Genomic DNA, 20,882 nt, shown 5'->3' on the forward strand with positions numbered 1-20,882 from the left:
TTGCTAGCTAGTTACGCTTCATGAGTTGGTTGAAAATGTTGCCTTCAGCTGAATTCTTAATCTTTCCAGCTCACTAGTTTCATATGATGAACCCTGGAAAAAGGTTCTTAGAGGGGCCCTTGATGGCTTGATATCAGGCTTAAAGACCGAAGCTAAAGCTCTCCAGTTGATGATCCGTGTGGAAGACATGGAAATAAAGACACGCCATTGTTCCTGTATCTTTGTGGAGAACTAGTTCTTGTATTTCAAGTGTGATGAGAAAACATGCAAGATCAGATCTTGTTATATTGTTTATAAGGTAACCCTGTTTAGCTGCATAATATACTTGAACACAGCAGACAGATGTTAGATTTGTGGCTTTAATATTTGTATTTTAAAACGTGTTTTTAATTTTAATGTTACAAGGTTGAGGACTTACTGATTCTTTAGGCTCACATTACACTTTTTCTTTTTTTTTACCTGTAACTACACAACACGCAGAATGAAATGCTTCTTAGCGTTGGAAATAATGACCGGACATGCTAACGTAGAACAGACAAACTCACTTTTTGATGAACTTGTCAAAAAAAATTCTCTGATATTGGAGAGGATTCACAAAATATTGTAATCATCCAAACAACTCTTTATGTACTGATTATCTCTCTACATGTCCACTGTTTACCATGATGAGAAATCCTAAGCGTGGCACAAATCTGTTTAAAACCAGATGCAGAGCAGATGTACTTTTAGTGGCTTTCTTTCTTGAGAATATGATCAACTATACTGTTATTTAAAATCAGACTGCAGTTTATGTGCATCACAGTGCTGTGTCTGTGTGTGTGTGTAGCCACAGGCTTCTTCACACTCCAAGTCCAATTACCTGTGTTAAGGCCACATCCGAGACGGGGGATTACAGCATATTATTCTAGCACAAACAACTCTGTCTCTCTGCCCACCAACCTGCAGACAGCCAGACACAGGGACCCGAGGAAGGTGGGAGAGGTGTTACATTAGCACCTGGATGTGCGAACAGCAGACGAGTGACCTTTTACTGGTGACTGATACACTACCTAGAAAAACTTGTTCGCCTCTTGTGGATTTTTCCTCTGTCCTCAACTCTTCTCGATATATTTCCGCCCCTGCCTTTCACTTCTTTCTTTTTTGCCCATCTTTTCTTGCCTTGCTTTGTCTGATGTTCTGTTTTTTTTCTTCTGTTTTTCCGTGTCTTAAATCAAGCTTTCGTTTCATCTTCCATTTTCTCTGCTCCATCTATTGAAGCGCTCTTCACAGAACCACAGGGTCTCAAATTGTTTGACAGTTGATACTTTAACCAAAGGATGTTAGACAAGATGTCGCCTTTTCCCTTGACTTGTTGACACCACTTGAACATTTCTTGTGATGTAAAATACTCTATTAAACCTCCTCAAGGCATCCCAGAGAGGCCCTGAAAATACTTCCCCCGCATATAAACAACTAACAGTCACAATTCTTTAGCCAAAAATGTCGCATCCGTCTGTTTTATTAGTTTTGTCTCGTCTTCCTCCTTGTAACACGTAGCAGCTTACTACGCCTATACAAATCACTGTGCCTGAACATTCGTGAGACACACAACTTCCTTCAAGTCACCTGCCAGGGGCTCTAATTAGACTGATAAGCAGTGCAACTGAAATCAGCTCTTCCTGGTAATCAGCCCCACGGAGCCCCGACAGACGGATAAATGAGGAGGAGATGAGCCATGCAGCCCAACAGGTGTCCTTAAAAAGACAGGGAGGTGTGCTTATACAGTCTTGTCTTTCCCTATAACTACTTGAGTTCAATCTCTGGGGAGTTTGGAACATATCGAGAGATTCTGCAGTTATTTAGGAAGTGAATGCTGAAAAAATGTCGCCGCTTCCGTGGTGTATAGATTTATTCATCACGCTGTGACTGAATCACTGCCTCACTTTTAAAAGGAATTGTTTGAGAAACTGCGGTTGGATGATTGATTCAGAGTGTGGCTTATACAATAGCAGACACACTAGTCAAACTGTGTATTTTGATGTTTGAATTGCATCCCATCTTGAATACATCTCTTGCTTTTTCTCTTTGCAGCCGCAGCTGCTCTGCTTCAGACGTATAGTAATGATGATCACATTTTGTCCTGAAGCAAAATAGTAATAAAAAAAGAAAAAGAACCCAGTTACACATCAGGCAGGCTGGATGCAAAATGATATCAGAACTAATACAATCTCAGAAGGGAAATATCATGTTTGTCATTTTGACACCTGCGTGAGAGACTGTTGTGTTACACTGTCATTTTACACCCACCACTCCCAGCTGTACACGGAAAGGCAACGTGGATGCTTCACAGAGACGGAGACGGGAAGGCAGATAGGACGGAGCTCGAGGTTACTTCCTCCACTCTCTGAGGAAACATGTCCACTGTGCTGGAGACGTGGTTGAAGGGATTGACTTAAAGGCCGCTGACAGCAAATGTGTTTGCTTTGACATCAACCTCCTCTAGCTGAAAGCATCTTGAATACCTCAGTGAAAAATAGGAGCCTCTGAAAGATAATTTCAAATGCTCAGGCAGTGCATTAGTTAGAACTGGAAGGCTGACATAGTTTGAAAGGGGACAAAACAGAAGCTTTGTAATCAAGTGTACTTTCATGCTGTTGTTTTGATGAGTTTATACTCTGTCAGGAGCACATTAGCAGTTCAACTCATCGTGGGACAAAGTCAGGATCCATTTTGGATTGTGTTAGAAAATGGTGGCATCTTTTACTTAGTCATACTGTCACATGTATTCCTTTAGAAAGGGAAAATTAAGCGAAAATAGTTATTTTGGATGAAGCTGAAACAATTAGTCCATTAATTGCTAAAAATAAATGAAGTTGTTGTCATATTTTAAGCTTCTCAGTTGTGATTCTTTGTCTTTTGTGATAGTAAAGTGAACAGCTTTGGGTTTTGGATTGCTGGTCGGACGAAACGAGCATTTTGAGGACGTCACCTTGATGTCTTTTATCACTATTTAGTGACATTTTACTGACAAAGTAATTAATTGATTGGCAGGTTAATTGCAAATGAATATGATTGTTAGCCCTGTTTATTGCAGCCCTAATTTCAAATAGCAGAGTGTATGTAGATGTAGATTTTCCACTAATTTATAACGCCAACAGACATCATACAAAAATAAACCCCCTCAGTCGTCTCTTATGACCCTCTGGAAGTGAGGCGGTGTCTGTATCTGCATAGACCTTGCCTTCTGCCTGTATTTTCTTATTTTACTTTGTTTCCCGGGACACCGGGTGTACAGCCCACAAGAATGTGCAAAGCACGCGTCCAAGAGTAAACTACGGAAATGGCAGATTATAAAAAACAACCACAAACGCAAAGCCAAACGCCAAGCGGATAAAGTTTGTTCCAAAACAAAAGAGGGTTGGCTTTCAATCCCGCTGCCGTATGCGATGCTGCAGGCGGCGCGCTGGGCTGTGATCTGGCAACCGCGGTCAGAGGCCGTGCGTTTCTGGTGTCATTAAGCCAGAGGGAGGAGGGTCCAACTGTCCAATGTTGAATTCATGTCAAAAGGTTTTTGTTTTTGGGGCATGTTGCCTTTATTATATTGGTCACAGTAGAGATACAAAATAGTATGTAGGGCACGTTTGAACCATCAGAATGCCCCTGCAGACCAAAAATAAAAAGGAGCCAATAGTTATTCCTCAAGCAAAAGAAAATCCTCACAAACAAAATATAATATATATATAATTCGAGCCAATACATCTGATTTAATTTGGTTGAAACCGGTAAACTAACTATTTATCTGAAATGTTTTCGTTGATTTGTTTTCTGGTACATAGATACAGTTTCTCATCGCACGTTTGTGTTGATTTCAATTCTATTGACATTTCTGACCATGATATTTGCAACAATTTAAGAAGTAATACATATTTTTCATACAAAATAGTGATTTTTGTCAGCCTACACAACTACATTACTTCTTGGATTATTCTCGGATGAGTATATTGCACGTATTGGATCTATTACTACTGTAAATTCTCAACTCTACCCAAGAGTTTGGGAATTAACGTGGGTTACATTAACTAGTTTGTGGTCCACAACTGAAAATGTCCTTTGAGCAAATGTGAGGAGTTGTCAGTCGCCCATCACGATACCATTAGCTTGATTTGTTTTAATAGCTTTATTTGTAACAAACTGCGGTCTATTGCTTTGGTGAAACAGCTTCAGATCATATTATGGTGTGTAACAGTTTACTATTTCACGGTTGTAATTATCCATGGTCACAAATCTGTGACCTTGGGCCACACGTATGCTTTGGTAAACATACTGCATGTGTTGATGTTCTCTGTTATCTATAGATTGTTTGACGATAGATCCTGTTTTCAGATCAAATCCCCTTGATTACTGTCAGAGCCCCCCCTGCTCCCCTGCTCCTGCTTCACCCAGTGTCTCATCCGCTCCCTCATATTCCTGATTTGAGTGATGGCGTTTGTGATTCCTAATGACAGTCGGAACAAATCTGCGGTAATGAGGTCACATTGGGTTATTTTTTTTCTACGAAATCACCTTTCACAGCTCCATACAATCAACCTGTTCCTGAGACTCAGGCTGAGTCCTGGATCGGAGCTCCAGTGAAGCAGCGTGAAACAGATCAATCCCTTCCTCTGGAAGACCTCCCTGCAGCCAAAATGGACGCCCTGTCCTTTTAAGCATGTCTGTTTTTTTCCCCAATATCCAAGACTTATTATCTCTTGACTCACTGGAGCTCATATCCTGGCCTCATGCCACCTGCTACGTATCCAAACTCTGCCTTATGACAGCTTTAGCATATTTATTGATTTATTAAGGTGTTGCCAGGGTGTGTATTTGAGGACTTCTTAGCAGCCTCATCTGTGATAATGCATTTATCTATAACAGAGGAGGCATGTGTGCACGCTTGCATGCACTCTCACAGCCAGGTAATGTTGTGTGTTTCTCCTGGCTCGAGCAGGATGTCTGCACCAACACATCATTGCGATTCGTTCGAGCCATTAGCTTGTGGAGAGAGAATTGTGGATGAAAAGCACAACCGGGCGTATGAGTGTGTGAGTGTCTATGAATATGTACAGTATGTGTATTTGTGGGTGTGCAGTGTGCTCTCCTGTGCGCCAGTGTGCATACACAGTATGTGTGTGCTCAGTGATGTGGTTAGTAATGTGGAGACCTGCAGGAGACGGTCCGTGGAGAGAGCCTGCAGGGTAATTGCTGCCACAGTGACAGGTAGGGCTGCCTCTGTCAGAGTTCCCTCAGTAGGGAAGCAGTGTGTGTGTGTGTGTGTGCGTGTGTGTGAGCTACGCCATCCTTTCCCTCCAATAAGTATTTCCCCAGTAGGCTCCCTTCAGACGGTGGCAGACTTCCAGATGTTTTCATCTCGTATCAAACACACATCTCGTATCACACACACACATCCAGGGAAAGAAATGAAGCGTTGTTTACAGGGAGCCTCAATCTCAGATCATTTGGGTATCATTTTTACCTAAAAGAGAGATTAGTTTTTCATCTAGCTTTAGAGTATTATGTAGTATCTCACACGGAGTGTATTTCAGTTGCTAAATGCTGTATACTGTAGAGGACTCTTCATGTGGATGCACGACTTGTTAAAGTTTCCCGGAAGACTGCAGTCAATGTTTTTGATGTCTCATTGACAGCAAAGCTGCCAGCTTCTGTTTTAGCAAAAGGTCATCCAAAGACCCAACAGCATGGCTCATAGCATTCTGGATCTCTGATGGCCATGATTGCTTCAGATGTGCATTGTTCACCTCATCACTCACTGTAATCATAAAAAAATATCTGTTCTTTGTGAGCGATTGTCAGATGCGATTTACGTTTGCATATGTCACACATCTGCAGATTGGCATCTCTGAAAGGGAGCGTAAACGGTGTAAACATGTCCCGGTGAGAATGCAAAGTGACATCCGTGGGGTTTCTCCCACATCTGGAGGTGCCTGCTATCCAAGTCATTTGCCGGTGCTGCTTCTGTTCCCCCGATCTCCTGCAGTCCGTGAAGAATTGGTGTCAGCGCCTATCAAAGGCAAAATGCCTATTCTACACAGAGTGTCAGAGCAGCCACAATCTATTAATCAAGCAGGCGGCAAAGAAACAGATATTATGTATGTGTGCGTCTGCACATGTGCAGCAGAGGAAAAGACTCTTCCAGGTGTTTTTTCCAGCCATCTTTGAAATGTGCCTCTAATAAGGGAGGATGCAATTATAAATGCGCCGTGTGGGTTCTGTTTGAAAGAGGAAGGGGCCAATAATGTGTTTGATACCGAAGGCCGCGACATGGTCTGCAGCCGACACAAGGCTCATGCTGGTTGCGCATCTACACCCATTAGAAACCAGGCATCGTGTTGTCTTTTATCATCGTGTATAATGTGTCAACCACACAAATCTAAAAGGAAACATTAAGCTTTTGCAGTATTTTGCGCGAGAGTTCAATGTATTCCGTTTGCTAGCGAAGGTTTGTGGTGTGTTGATTTAGGCTGAATAACAGCAGTTGGTTTGTTTGGGAGCACTGTTGGCTTATCCACGGGAAACGATCGATCGGGGTGAATAAACAGTGAGCCAGCCAGGACCCCCTGCTGTTAACAGCACGGCTCTACCATGTGACAGACATGGTGGTATATGATTGGCACTGCTGATTGGACTTTAGAGCCTAATGATGTCATAGCTATCATCATGTGGGGTATACTGAGAGAGAGAAGATGGCTTGTTTTGTTTTTTGGATGAATTATTTGCCTTGGTGTAGCTCCAAAATGACTTTTTAGGGATTAAGTTGAACTGTTAAATTAGATTTTGTCTAATTGTATTAGATTTCTAGATATAAACCGACATTTTTAAAGAGTGAGTGGGCAGAGAGACGTAGTGATGTTGCAAGATATATTACCCAGTGCGGAAATTATTTGACAATCAATATGAAATGAATAAACAACATTTGGCATAATATTTAATAATTTAAGTAATGCATTAACCGAAAAGGCCACTTTCTCAATCTGCAGGTTTGCTACTCCGTTATGTCTACTTGCAAATCGAGATAGGGCTGCAATAAACAATTATTTTCATTGTTGATGAATCTGTTGATCATTTAGTTGTACAAGGTGTCACGTTGTGAAATATTTTGTTTTCTATTGTAGGAAAAGCTAAGAAAGCTGAAATAAACAATTAACAATATATATATATATATATATATATATATATATATATATATATATATATATATATATATATATATATATATATATACACATATACTGAACAATAACTGGACAGTTATTGATCAAATAAAAAAATACAATTGCTTTGATTTCATATTCAAGTTTGATACAATGATGATGGTTAAATTGTATGTTGTTAATATTACATATTGTATGAAGGCTTTGAATGTCAATTCATTTTTTAAACCTTTGCACTCTTATATTCTCCTTCGACTCATCTCCACCTCGTCCCTCTGTTTCATTTGTAGGTTTTCTCAAAGGTGCAGGTCCTGTGGTTTGGTGCCTTGATTTATAGAAGCCAAGGAGCAGAACAACAATTGATACGCATGAACAAGAGGAGACAGAGGGGAGAGTAGGTCTTTGGGATTTTCTGGCCGTCTGTGTGTGTCTCTGCACAGATAGTATTATATATTAAGTTATTTACAGGATGTTTATTCTCACAATAAAAAAATCAGAATTCATATGAAAATCATTTTATATTCGTGTGCTTGTGTCCCCTGTAGAATATTCCTCTCTATATACTGGTAGAGGAAAAAAAAAGGGAAACAAATAAAAGCGACAACAATATCTGTGAACTGATTTACATTTTGATAAGGATCAGCGTGCAGAAGTCGGGTGTAAAGAAGTCACATACATGTTATGTATCATATATGTAATGAATACGCTGCTGCTCGGAAGTCAGCGCCGCGGTTCTCCGTACTCCAAAGGGATATTGTTGTTTTTGTTTCCCACGTAGGATTTCTACTGAAAAAAATGGGTTGCCGTGCTTCTTATCCGTCAGGGGGATCAGGTGCATCTCCCTCTCTCTTCCTCCTCGTCTCTCCCCCCTCCTCCTCCTCTTCCTCCTCTTCCTCCCCCTCCTCCCCTCTCCACTCTGATAGGTAGAGACAGCCATCATATGTGCAAGGGGAAAGTGATGGGCGGAATGGCAGCTTTAATATCGGCGCGATTGCCTGCTGATAAGGCTAACGGCTGTGGAGAGGCGTGAGCGTCAGCCCTCCTCCGCAATAAACACTTTCATTTTGTTTGGTTGGAGTGACGGATGGAGAGATGGAAGTGGTGAATAGACGACCTGAGAAGCAGGGACGGGAGGGGGGAGATAGATGGAATGGATGTTATTCAATATGAACAGATCAATCAGAGGGTGGTGAAATATGCATTTTGTCAACTGTATACCCCCATTCGGCCAAAGAGGCAACATTACGATCATGTGACAGCGCTGGCTGCTGTGCCGCGTTGAAATACAAAATACTTACAGCTTACAGTCGGTGATTTGTCTCTCGATACTGAATTTATATTGCTTCGAACAATAACAACCCTGTCATATATCAGAAAAATGAATATATATATTCATGACTTTAAGCTCTGATGACTTCACGATAATCATTCCTCAATTGCTATTAGAATCTATGATGAGGAGAGCACAATTGCTTCAGTTTGTAGCATATGGCGGAGAAAAGCAACACTTTAATCAAATTATATCTCGCCACGAGATCATTTGAGTTGAGCACATATGCTACGGAGCAATTTAAAGGTCACAAAAAAAAAATCAAGCTGAAATGTGCGCTTGTGTGTTGTTGTTTTTTTGCGTTTTCACTCATTAGTGTGCATGTCAAGGAAAGTCAACGATGTTTTGGATGATTCTTCAGATTGATGATTAAAATGGCCTTTTTGTCCTCTTCTTCCTTCCTCTTCAACATGTTGTTTATGAGTTTTTGAAGTATTCTTCAGTTCTTCCTGTTCACCTGAATGTTCTTATGCTTAGCAGAGACATTCAATGCACTTCTAATAAGTGGTATTTTTAAAAATAAAAAATGTTCTTTGATAATAAGTGTATCATATATAGAGCAGCACTGCATGTGAAAGGTCCTACTTTAAACTTTAAAATCGTTATTGCCGATAAGAATAGGTGTCGCTGATTCAACACTTCTTGAGCGGATACTTAACAAATACAAAATAAAACCTGGTGGATGTGTTTATAGTGTAGCCAAACAAACTCACATTATTTTAGCAATTGGTGCATTTTTAATAACAAAATCTTGGTGAACGCTCACCTCTCTGACAAATACATTGTGTTTCCTGTGGCTGCTTCACATTAAACACCCGGTCTTAGTTAAATGCAAAGAAGCAACAGGAAATGTTGAGTTTGCATGAGCAGTAATTCAGCACAGCTCTGACACAGTGAAATAAAAAAGAAGCTAATATCAATGAGATCAAATTAAAAGCAGAGACACTGGATTACATGCAGCTGCATCGTTTCCTGTTTCTCTCTTGTGTGCAGGTAAACAATCTGAATGTCTTAATGGTGGACTCTGCCATTAACGATGAAAGCTACTCTATAGAGAGTAATTACACAATGTAAATTAATTTATGGCTGAAACAGTTATAGAAATGAATAGAATAAATAGTCTTTATTTTGGAATTTAAACAGTCTCCTTCCCTCACAGAGTGATTGCTAGTTTTTTATTTATAAATGTTCTTTTTAACTATATTATTTTTAACTGAACATGCTTCTATTGTACACAAGTGAAACTGAAGGCCGTTTTAAGATATTAATTCACCAAATATCAGCCACATTAACTGAATTATTATTGAATAGTTCCAGATCGACCCTTTAAACACAACTGCCCTTTTGGCCTTTATGTGCTTTTGTTGCCTGCTGAACATCAGATCATATGGCTCAACGTGACTCGGAAACTGAAAAGATTAAATGAGCAGCGGGGATCAGATCTGGATATTAGAAGTCAGACTAGATAGACTCCGACAATGCCTATTAAAATGGCTGGAGGAGCCTCTCTGAAATGAGTCCTGACATCTCTGTTCCACAGTCTGTCAGGAGTATTTGGTGGCTAATTTGAAGCTTACAAAATCTCTGGGAGTGTCTGGGAGAAAAAGAGAAAGAGAGTGAGCTCCAGTGGGAGGTTAATATAAGGGGTGACCAAAAAGAGATGCTGTAGGCTGTTATCTGTACAGTCAGTGACAGAACAAGCAATCCATTGGCTGGAGTCTCACTGCAGCCAAGATCCATTCAGGTACCGGCTAATGAGCCCGGCGAGTACGTTGTATTTACATTTAAAGTGGTAGTTGTGGGACTGTCCTTTCCCACAGGTTGATTGGAGAGTCCTCAGCTTTGATTCACAAGCAAATACTGACCTTCAGGCTTCTTTGGTTTCACCGTTAAGACGGTTAATGTCAGCTTGTCAGTCAAAACCTGAGCTGCAGCCGCTATGACGTGCATGTGTGTTGATTCCAGGCTAATCTTTCGTAGTTTGACTCATGATGTGTTGCGATCCCAGAGGGGTCCTCATTAGGACCAAAACGTTGTGTGACCTTTCAGCAGGCTTCACCTCGCCCCACCACCTACGCCCTCACCCAGCTGGACCCAATTACCTTGCTCATTACTCCCCTCCGAAATAGCACCAGGACTGTGCAGGTACTGTAGCTATCTATGGAGCGGCAGTCTGTCTCTGACTAAATACAGGGGTGGCAACATGAAATGAAAACGAATTGAGACATGTCAGTTGAAGACTTTCTTTCTCTCACTAAGGGAGGAAGATTTTCTTCTTTATCCTCGTGCTACTTCTTTTATGTGGTGCTTTAATTAAACATTTGTATGTATATTTGACCTTTTCAGCTCTCTCACCTCTTCCTTTATCCTCCTTTTAGCCATCCTTCAGAAACTCCTGGCTGACACCTAAAATATAAGACGTCCCCTTCGGTGCCATGTTGATGAGATGATAGGATGATCAATGTTTGCTGGATCCTTAATAGCCAGAAAGAGAAAAGGGGAGAGTGGAAGAGCGAGAGAGATGGATGATTATCCTAAAAGTAGCGTGCTTAATTAGATGGAATGCTGCATACATTGTGGACTGAGTGGAATCATTGGGATAGATTAAAATACTAATTAAACAGGCCCTTGCCGAATTTGGAGTGTGAGGTGGGGTTCAGCTCTTCAGGGTCATTTGCATAGCCTTCATCTGGGGAAATGGGATTTAAAGGACCTGCTCTCTTCTTCTCTTTAACTCTCACTTTTTTTTTCCGTTTCCCCTTTACCAATCACATTCACATGCTAACAAACTCAATTAAAATTATGCTAAATTTTTTTTGTTGCACTATAATTTGGCATAATCTATTAAGGCCCCTTTGATTTTGTTTTTCAATATAAATGTCTCCATCAAAGTGAGGACAGTTAAGAGCGGGAAGGGAAAAAAAAGACGGTGAAATGTGTGATCTTGAGCGATGGATATTTAACGTCGCCTCACTTTGGTTTGATTTGCATGAGAAAATCTTTCGTGAACAAAGCTTTGGAAATAGCATGCCATATTTGATTAGATCAATAGATGTGAGGATCAAACTCGGGTGGTGTATTAATTACTGCAATAACAAAGGCAGAAGCTCAATGTATTGTGTGCTGTGGATCTACAAGTACTTCATCTGCTTATGGGTAATATTCAGCAAGTCTGACTCAAGGTGTGGGAGGAAAACAGTACATTTGTATTGGTACATTTTGTTTGCATTTTATATTTTTCAACCATGGCTCGATGGATGGAAACAAACAACTCAACAACCGAATGGATTCTCGTGAAATTTTTACACAGGCATTCATGGTTTCCAGAGGATGGATCTTATTGATTTTAATGCTCTCCGAACTTTTCCTTTTGTGGAACCACAATGTTTTGTTTGAAATGTCTCAACAACTATTGTATGCATTGGTTGAGACATGTATGTTCCTCTGAGAGTAAATTACGATAACTTTGTTGATACCTGAATTTATTATTTAGCGCAATCATCAGGTCACAATGTCAAACTTATGACAGCTGTACTTTGTGCATGATACGACCCGATCATGTACAATACACCCTTGTAGTGTTGCATTGGCGATATCAGCGGGTGAAATCCGACAATAAACAATAAATCCCACCTACTCCCGTTAAGCTCTTGTGTCAACCATAAATCCAGTGTATCCATCAGCATGTTTACATTCTGGCATTAAGATGTAGCGGAAAGCACCACGGTGCCTAAAGCTGTGTTCACACTACAAGCGACAAAACGGCCAAGCGTGGACAGCTACATTATCGAAAAGTGTTGCTCAAGCGCTCGTTGAAATAGTTATGCCATTAAATAGCACTGGGAACTTGATAACAGTGTTTGTTTAAAGCGGAAGGAAATAAAATACATGATTGGTTGATGTTCTACCGTGTCGTAGGAGAGCAGATAGAAGGTGAAACCAGCTCAACTTTGATTTGTAGTACACCTCATGCTTGTGTCTAGCTTCATGTCACCAGCTTCCATCTAAAATGACTTGTAGCCCGTTACTGTGTCGCTCGTAGTGTGAAGCAGCATGAGTACAGCCTCACAGAGCCTCTAGCATAGCCCCGGACCCTTATCTATTATAGGCCCTCTGCTCATACAACATATCATTCCTCCAAGGGCCCCAATAGACTCCTGTCAGCTGGAGAACTGCTCGCTGTCATATTCCCTGAAGATTGTTTTCTGTGTGTGTGGGCTGGTCATTTGCTATGACCAGTTTGACATCTGACTCATGCTGTTACATCCACTGCATCATTCTCAGTTTCACTGACCACTTGTTTTGCCTCAGGAACTGAAAGATCTGCTACTTTATCATCCACTGCTCATACTCAACACCTCCTCTGCTTTTGTCTCCCGTGCAGTGCAACAGAAGCAACAGCTGGAGAAGGAGACGGGCCTGAAGATAGTGGAGGCTGGAGTTAGTGATGTAAGTTGTACTCACTAGAATATATGTTATTCACCTCTGTATGCTTGTTATTGTGGGTCTGTGTTTGGGCGCATGGGACAGGAATAACTCGCTGAACCCAACTTGTCTTGGCATCCGGATCACACCTGCAGCTTTAGTTGTGCAGCTAAACACTAATCTGCGGCAGCAATGAATTCTAAACACACATCCCTTTAAGTGTGTTTCTTTGATTACGGTCCGCCGTATTCGTTTCCTTTAGGTCTCTAAGAGCTGTTGTCGCCATGGCAAATAAAACACAACGAGACAAAAGCATCCTGCATTTCGTGAAACGTAAAGTAAGTGTTGATCATCACAGCAGTGCAACAATAACCAGATTATCCTGAGTGCTGTCACTTTGTCTGGAGCCCTAATGCTCCTGTGACATATTCATTGGAAAGAATTAAGTGGAGAGCAAGAGGACACTCAGGATGATCCAGATGAAAGGAGAGTAAATGTGTTTTCATTGAACACTGATAAATATTCATATGTATCAGCGGTAAGGATCTAATCATGCACCCATTGATGTGTCTTGGCCCTCAATGTTCGTCTGGTAAATTAGTTTCTCTATGGAAATGAGACAGACAGCCTTAGACCCCTGAGCTGCCCTGATCATGAGGCATGCTGGGAGCTAAATGGATGTGGCCTGTGCATCGCAGGACAGTTGCCATTGGCAACAACCGTCACACACTGTATAGACAAGATCATTTCCCCATGTTGGTCCCTTCTACGCTGTCTCCCTTTGGTGTCGCTGCCTTTCTTCGCCCATCTGCCTCCCACTTATATCTTTTTTAGCACCACATTCTCTCTCATCTTATTCCACATTGTGTCTTCATCACGTTCTTTTCAATTATCTCTGATTCACTTCTCTTTTTTTCCTTTTTTCTTCTCTGTGACTTTTGTCCTGTTCTTTGTCTGCCTCTCCTCGCCTCTTTTTCATTCTTTTATTCCCACTCAGACTGATTCCTGCGCTTTGCCAGAACTGGTACAGGGCTGTGTTTGTCATATTGGGCCTATTTGTAGATAATTAGCTGCAATAATAGCCTCTCTGCAGGAGCCAGGGTGAGGGAGGGAAAGAGGGAGGGAGGAAAGGAAGAATCTGTCTTCCACCTCATGGGGAGAAAATCCACGCCAGACTGTGTTTGTAGAAATGCATGTCAAGGAAGCGCGGCATTTACTGTACTACAAATAGAGAGTTGGCAAAGTATAAACCCCGAACACTCAGTCAAAGGGTGTTTTATTAGCAACAACTTTAATGTGGACGTGTATGATGTCACCAATTTGTATTAAAGAAGTGGAGAGTTTAGGGTAAGTTGGGGAAAATATAGCTTTTGACAAGAGAGCCTGTGGAGTGGGCTCTTCAAATACATTAGTTTAAAAGGTGTTAAATCAAAAGGCTGCTTTCAGTAAATTTGCAGTAAATTGACCACAGTTATGGGTGAATGCATGTTGGAGGTTGCAGAATGGGCCTTCTTTAGACTGCTTATTAGTGGAAAAAAATAGAAATATGCTGGATAAAATTGCTCAGTGGATCCATAAGAGGTATAGAGCGAGGAATTAAGCAAAGCATCAGTGCTAAGCTTTCCACTGACAGTATTCTTTCCACAAGCTTGTATAAAACCATCAATGTGCTCGGTATCATTAGGTCTTATCACTGCCAATGCTCCTCTCCTCCGTTTTTATTTAAGAGGTGACAAATGACAAAACAGCTTAGGAAGATGTCCAGATAGAGCGAACGTCAATAGTGGTAGATGCGGACGAGGATAAGCAAATGTCAAAGTGGGGGGAAGGAGACATCAATCAATAGGCCGAGCAATATCTACTCCATTATAGATCGCAGGGAAGTCGGCTTCCTGAAAAGAAAGAACCAACAGAAAGATGACTACTTTGTTTATCTTAAGTAATGTATGTACGTGTGCGGCATAATCTGTGTATTTTCTGAGTATCACTCTTGTTAACAGCTGTTTCTCAAGTGGGAGCCGCACTCTTGTGGAAACACAAAAGCCAACAGAAGGTCCTCTCACAGCAATTTGTGAGTCCCGTAAAGGTGTGAAAAACTGTGAGGGGGGAAAGAGAAATAAAGTGGAAGTGGAACGAAATGCGTGGTTGGTGTGGCCTCTCACTGAAACCGTACATATGAAGTATATACATAGCAGTACCCATGCTAGTATCACCTAGTACGACCTGGAAGATACCATACTTTCTTCGTATCGTTCGTAAACGGCACAAAGCGCTGTGACTGTGCATACCTCACCGCCTCCTCGAATCTTCTTTCAGGAGAGCGGGGGGGGAATTAAACCCTCCATGCTGGAGACAATGACTAGGCATTAGGCTATAGGGGTGCTTACACAGCATGGTGCTACAAGTGGGGAGCGAATAAAAGGGAGGCTCAGAATTATATTTTTTTAATGGGAGGGGTGTCGTTAGTTAGAAAAAAACACAAGGTATCCTATAATCCTCATAGGTTTGAAACAGCTTCCAGTGTGATGAAACATTTAGTTAACAACTTTATTTTACTTAAAGCTTGGGAAGGGATATTTAATCTCTAAAAATATTTTATGATGTTGAATATCTCTCTGCTAATATTGCCCTAATCAAGGTCTTAATGATACATATTAACATGAGTAAGCAGAGGCTTTCCTACAAATTGAAGGTTTTTAACAGATCTGACACCTACGATGACAAAACTCAATGTCTAAAACTTTAAAACTCAAGGTTCCCACGGTTGGCACGTCACATACCCAGAGCTGCCAACTTTTCAAAAAACCTTGGAGTAAGATTTTGTCGGGGGTGACCAAAATGTTGCCGCGCACGCAGCCACACACGTTGGTGGCTCAAATATCAGGAAATTGGAATTCATTTGGCGTTGTCCCCATGTTGTACCCTGCATCCTGGTGGTTTGTGGGGCCCAAAGTCGTTGATAGTGGCGGCCTACTGGAGATGGACAACATTGGTTACATTCTGTGAAGCAAAGACATAGCTGATGGTCCACCCCCAGGACATTTTGGTTTAAGTAGATGTTATTTCATGCATTCTAGTGGATTTTTGGGTGGTATGCTAAAGATGTAGCCTGGTACCCGCCAAATTTAGCCCCGCCCACAACATTTGAGGTCTGGAAGTTTGGTCTGGCACTGCTCCGTTGGGGAGAAATTATCCAAAATCGAAAATTGTTCGGACCAATCAAATTGTCAGGGCGGGCTTTATACGATGATGGACAGATGACAGTAACGTAATCAACCACGTCACTAAAGAGCGCTTGGGAACCACATGTCATTAACATACCTTAGTCCAGTGGTGGGCAATTCATTTTCCCAAGGGGCCACATGAGAACGTTTGGACCGTTGTGGAGGGCCGAACCAATAGTCTGAACTTAATTCAATTAACTCAATATGAATGTTATTACTTTATTAAAAAACTGTAAATTACATTGTTTTGAGCTGCTACTGGTAAGAATACATGTTGCAATAAGGCTATGAAAATAAGTTTAAAAAAATGTAAACCGTATCTTAAATATGTATGTTAAAGACCAGCAATTTATTAACTTTAAACAAAAGCAACAAGTGCTTTTGATGTTTACCAGTTCAGTTGTTCTTACTCGGTGAGAAAAGTCCAGTCTGTGTTGTCTTGAACTAGAGCACTGAAGTCTGGTTGAATGAGGTGGAGATGTGACAGCTGACAGGTATCAGTGAGAGAGGATCTGATCTGTTGAACTTCATCACTAGAATGTTTGTTCTCATGTAGGTAGATCCAAAGAGAACCAACATCTTCTGAGCATCTTTCCTCATGTGAGGAACGTTCTCCTCTTTGAGAGAAGAGTGAAGATCCTGACTTAAAGTGCTCTGCCATAGTGGATCAGACCGCAGGTCAGATCCGCGGCGGCTTTGCGCGATTCATTTTCAATCTGGAGGCGGAGACTGCAGCGCGAGGCTCCTTGGGAGGCGGGGGTCTCGCGACAGAAACTGCAGAACAATACGCTTTCACTTCAGTCTCCAAGTCGGCAACACTGCCCGTAGTGAGGCTGCATAAGCGCGCGCGCGTGTGCGTGCACACATAAATAAATCGCCTTCAAAGTAAAAGCAGTGCCGTTTGTATTGCATTCATGGCGTGCACCTTATTTATTTATTTTTCATTTTTGATTGACCTCACGCGGGCCACACTGGGAGAGCTGCGGGCCGTAAGATGCCCAGGTCTGCCTTAGTCTCTGCTCCTCCTGAGTTTCTCCCGCGGTTGTGTCTGTTTGAAAATCTTCTTCTGTTGCTAACTTCGGGACTCTTTGGGGTAAATAGGATGTCTATGCAGCGAATAGGTTTACAGATGCGCTCCTTAGCGCCATCTATCGTCGGGGAGTTTGAAAAGGAACGAACGCGCCTCGGCCCAAAATCAGAATTTTTTTTGCCGTGAGAAATTGTTTGTGTGGCGTGAGTGCGTGTGAAAACATGCAAAAGCGTGTCACACGGCGAAACCGTGAGAGTTGGTAGCTCTGCATACCACATGATACAAATTGATGCAGTATGCAGCTAGTCGAGGATGTCTAATGAACTAGCAAAGTTAGCAAACGCAAAGTTAGCAAACGCAAAGTTAGCAAACGCTAGCAAACGCTAGCAGCTGCTTAACTTCAACTGCTGCTCAACCGTGCTAACATCTGAAGGGGTGTGGGCACCGAAGACGATGACAAGCATTATTGGTATAGTTATGCCCAAAGATAGCTGGTACCCACTGTACGTGCAGGCACGTAGGATGCATTCGTAAATTAAATCTGACGCTCGACAATAAAATGAGAAATAAGTGACATTTTTCTCGGATGGTCCTTCCAATTTCAGTCACTGAGCTCGGCACTCTGCTGCTCCGTTTCCTCAGACACAGTGCCAGAGTACGCTCTGAGAGTGTGGTGCTCTAAACCGAATGGTATATTCCAATAGCGCTACAAATTTATGAGCGGTCCAGTAGTGGCTATTTACGAACGCACCCAAAGGCATTCCACTGCATGCGACATTTTTTCTACAATGCCTGTCTTAGGGCATAGCACACTGGTTTAAGAGTCTTATTATTGCGAGTTATAATGGCTGTAAAGGTGTACCTATTTAAAATGCTCAAATAAATTCACGGGAATGGGATAAAAATATTTTAGAAAAGTTTAGAAAATTCATTGGTATGTGAGAAACCTGTAAACTGCACATGTGTAAAGAACCAACGGTAACGTATTCCCAAATTCCCATCCCCTTCCCAATACGCTGCGATTTGGATGCACACATTTCCACATTCGACCTGCATGCATAAAATGGTCCCTATGTGATTAAATTGGTAGTTATATTAAGATTCATTGACATTTTGACAGCAGCCTCATGTTTAAGATAACTCCGGCAAACTGCTTATGTGAAGAGGCCCTCATTAAGCATCGAATTCCCTGAGCTGCATGTCAACTGATTATTCAACCACTAAATGTAAATCATATATGGCAGGCAGGGAGTCTCCGCACTGTTCATGTGTGTGTTTGTCTGTATGCATTCGAATGTACAGTAAATGTGTACAGTATTGTCCTCAATACATACTGTAATTGGCATTTATAGGTCTTAAGTGTGCATATTTGACTTGTCCGATTGTAAATGTGAACGCACAGTTAGTCACCGGTTTTCTATTTGATTTCTACTCTACTATTTGCTACATAAAGGCAGTGGAAGCATTTCATGATGGTCGAAAGCCCCCGTTATATTTCTAATCAAAGAACTAAGAGCAGGAGCACAGAGGCACAGAGGCAAAACTCATCTCAGAGAAAGGTCACCTGTAGTTATGGCCCCTCACTATGGATTTGAAGGCTTTCTTTTCAATATCCTGTGCCATAATTAATGCAGGAGCACATCTGTTTGAACCTTCTGACAGGCTTTCTTTAAAAAGCACTACGGTGGATCAGGTTTTGAGTAGAGTAAGAATATTTACATCTTATTATGAACTATTATTTTTCTATAAACCATCTTCATGGTGAGGTTGTTTATTTGTTGAAGACTTGGAGTTTCATTGGTTTTAATAGTGATGGTGCTCCTCCCTGTTCTGTGGTGCAGTTTGTATGAATGTGGACATAACTCTAGTATTTATTTTTGTCAGCGGCCTACTTCTAGGAATATCAATGTCAGTCCAGCACTCTTAGAGGATGGTTTTGATGTCTTTACTTTGCCGCTTCCCAGCTTTTCTTTAAGTGAAAAGCCAGTTCTTTGGTTTATGACCAAATACCTGCAAAACTGACAACTAATACTCAGCTTTGCTTTGTCCCAATTAGTAAATGTTAGCATGCCAACACGCAAAACTAAGATGGTAAACATGTTAAACATTATACTGTACCTTCTAATCACATGCTAGTTAGCACGCTAAAGTTAGCATTTAGCTCAACAACTTCAAGCAAGCAAATCTAGCCTCACATAGCCACACACATGGCGGTACATTATTATTTAAAACATGGTGTTGTTTGACCCTGCTTCTGTCATAAGTGAACATTTAGTTGATTGTCCCGCCACCTGATCATTAATGTTATGTTATGTTAAAATAAAATACAATAGTAACTCGAGCAACAAGGAACACATTTGAATAGTCACCGTTAATGCACTCAATATGATCCAAGAACTTCTGGCTCAGGGATGATCACATTAAATTTGCATTTTGTTTTGATGGAAAACTTTTTCCCATGAATATTTATTTCCACATTTTTGTTTTGTTGCGCATGGTTGTCAGGCAATATCAGTGCATTTTGCTTTCCTTTAATCTAACAACGCCTGAATATTGTAGCATATACCACTTAACAACAAATACCACGTACAACCATCAGCAAATGCAATTCCTCCGAGCGAATGGGACAAATCACTTCGGAGGGGACTTCAAAGGGAAACCACACTGACCATTTCCAACTAGAGAGAAGAGACAGATACACAGGCTGAAATAAATAAATAATTGTGAGTTGTACAAATTGATCTTGTAACGGCATAGATATATGCTTTACTTCAAAACATGTTTCCCCATGCTGCTTTTTCAAGCTGCTTTTTTTTTTAAGAATCAAAAGATGAGAAAAATACATTTTTATGTAAATTTTTCGAGATCTCTTATTCTCATTTAAGTGTGAGTTTGGCGCCTCAGAGGAAATGCTAGTGGCGTGGTTGCACTGCAGGGTCGATTTTCCACCCGTCGCTGTGCTGTATACTACGTATATGTGTACTGTATGCGTTTCAGCAAATCAATTCCACATTGGCCCTCAATTGCCTTTTCCACATTGACAACCTTTCCCATCTCCTTCAGACACTGTAATAAACCCAAACAATGAAAAAATTGCCCCCTATAAAAATTTCAACAGCGCAGGAAGGCCAATCTGGCTGTTTTAAAAGTGGCTAAAATGCCATTACTGTGGCAGATCTGGATGTGAAATGTCATATTGGAGCAGCCCCACTGTGCCTGCAGCCCTGAGTAACACTGCCTCTTTGGAGACTCCAGCTGCCTCCCACTGATGAAAGACCGTCCAGCAGCTCCGTTGCTCTGCAACCTTTTACCATCACCTGACCTTTGGACTGCAGAAATGCCTTTGATGCCGTGCCATGCAGTTTGGTATTTGCCTCTATATGTCGTGACGTGTGCTTTTCCCCGGGTAAGGGTGAGCTTGTCTGTTTTTAATGAGTATCAGAATGTAAAGTGTTTACTCTCCTACCTTTTGCTTCTTTTATGTTGCGTTGCCTTTGTTAAATAGAGGTGCGGTTACTGTGTATAGTTGACAGTGGTGTTTTTACTCAACATGTTGAAGGGCACTTCTTCAATCCTTTCGTAACCAATAAAATAAGATACAACTCAAGGCCAAGGTGGCCATGGAGGTGTTATGGCGGTTTAGATAAAATTAAAGAAAATTATTACACTGTTATTAATAGTCAGTC

The 20,882-nt window shown here is 41.3% G+C and overlaps 1 protein-coding gene across 1 annotated transcript in view; it reads left to right on the plus strand.

Moving 5' to 3' along the window:
* ptprn2 (protein tyrosine phosphatase receptor type N2) overlaps positions 1 to 20,882 on the plus strand; it is a gene marked incomplete at both ends in the record, with an annotated part of 120,837 nt that overhangs the window by 60,060 nt on the left and 39,895 nt on the right. The window contains one exon of the mRNA XM_079234007.1: positions 12,902 to 12,966. Coding sequence (XP_079090133.1) covers positions 12,902 to 12,966 — 65 coding nt within the window. The remainder of the gene's footprint in view (positions 1 to 12,901; positions 12,967 to 20,882) is intronic.

This window comes from Taurulus bubalis (genome assembly GCF_910589615.1).
Source record: "Taurulus bubalis genome assembly, chromosome: 18".
NCBI lineage: Eukaryota > Metazoa > Chordata > Actinopteri > Perciformes > Cottidae > Taurulus > Taurulus bubalis.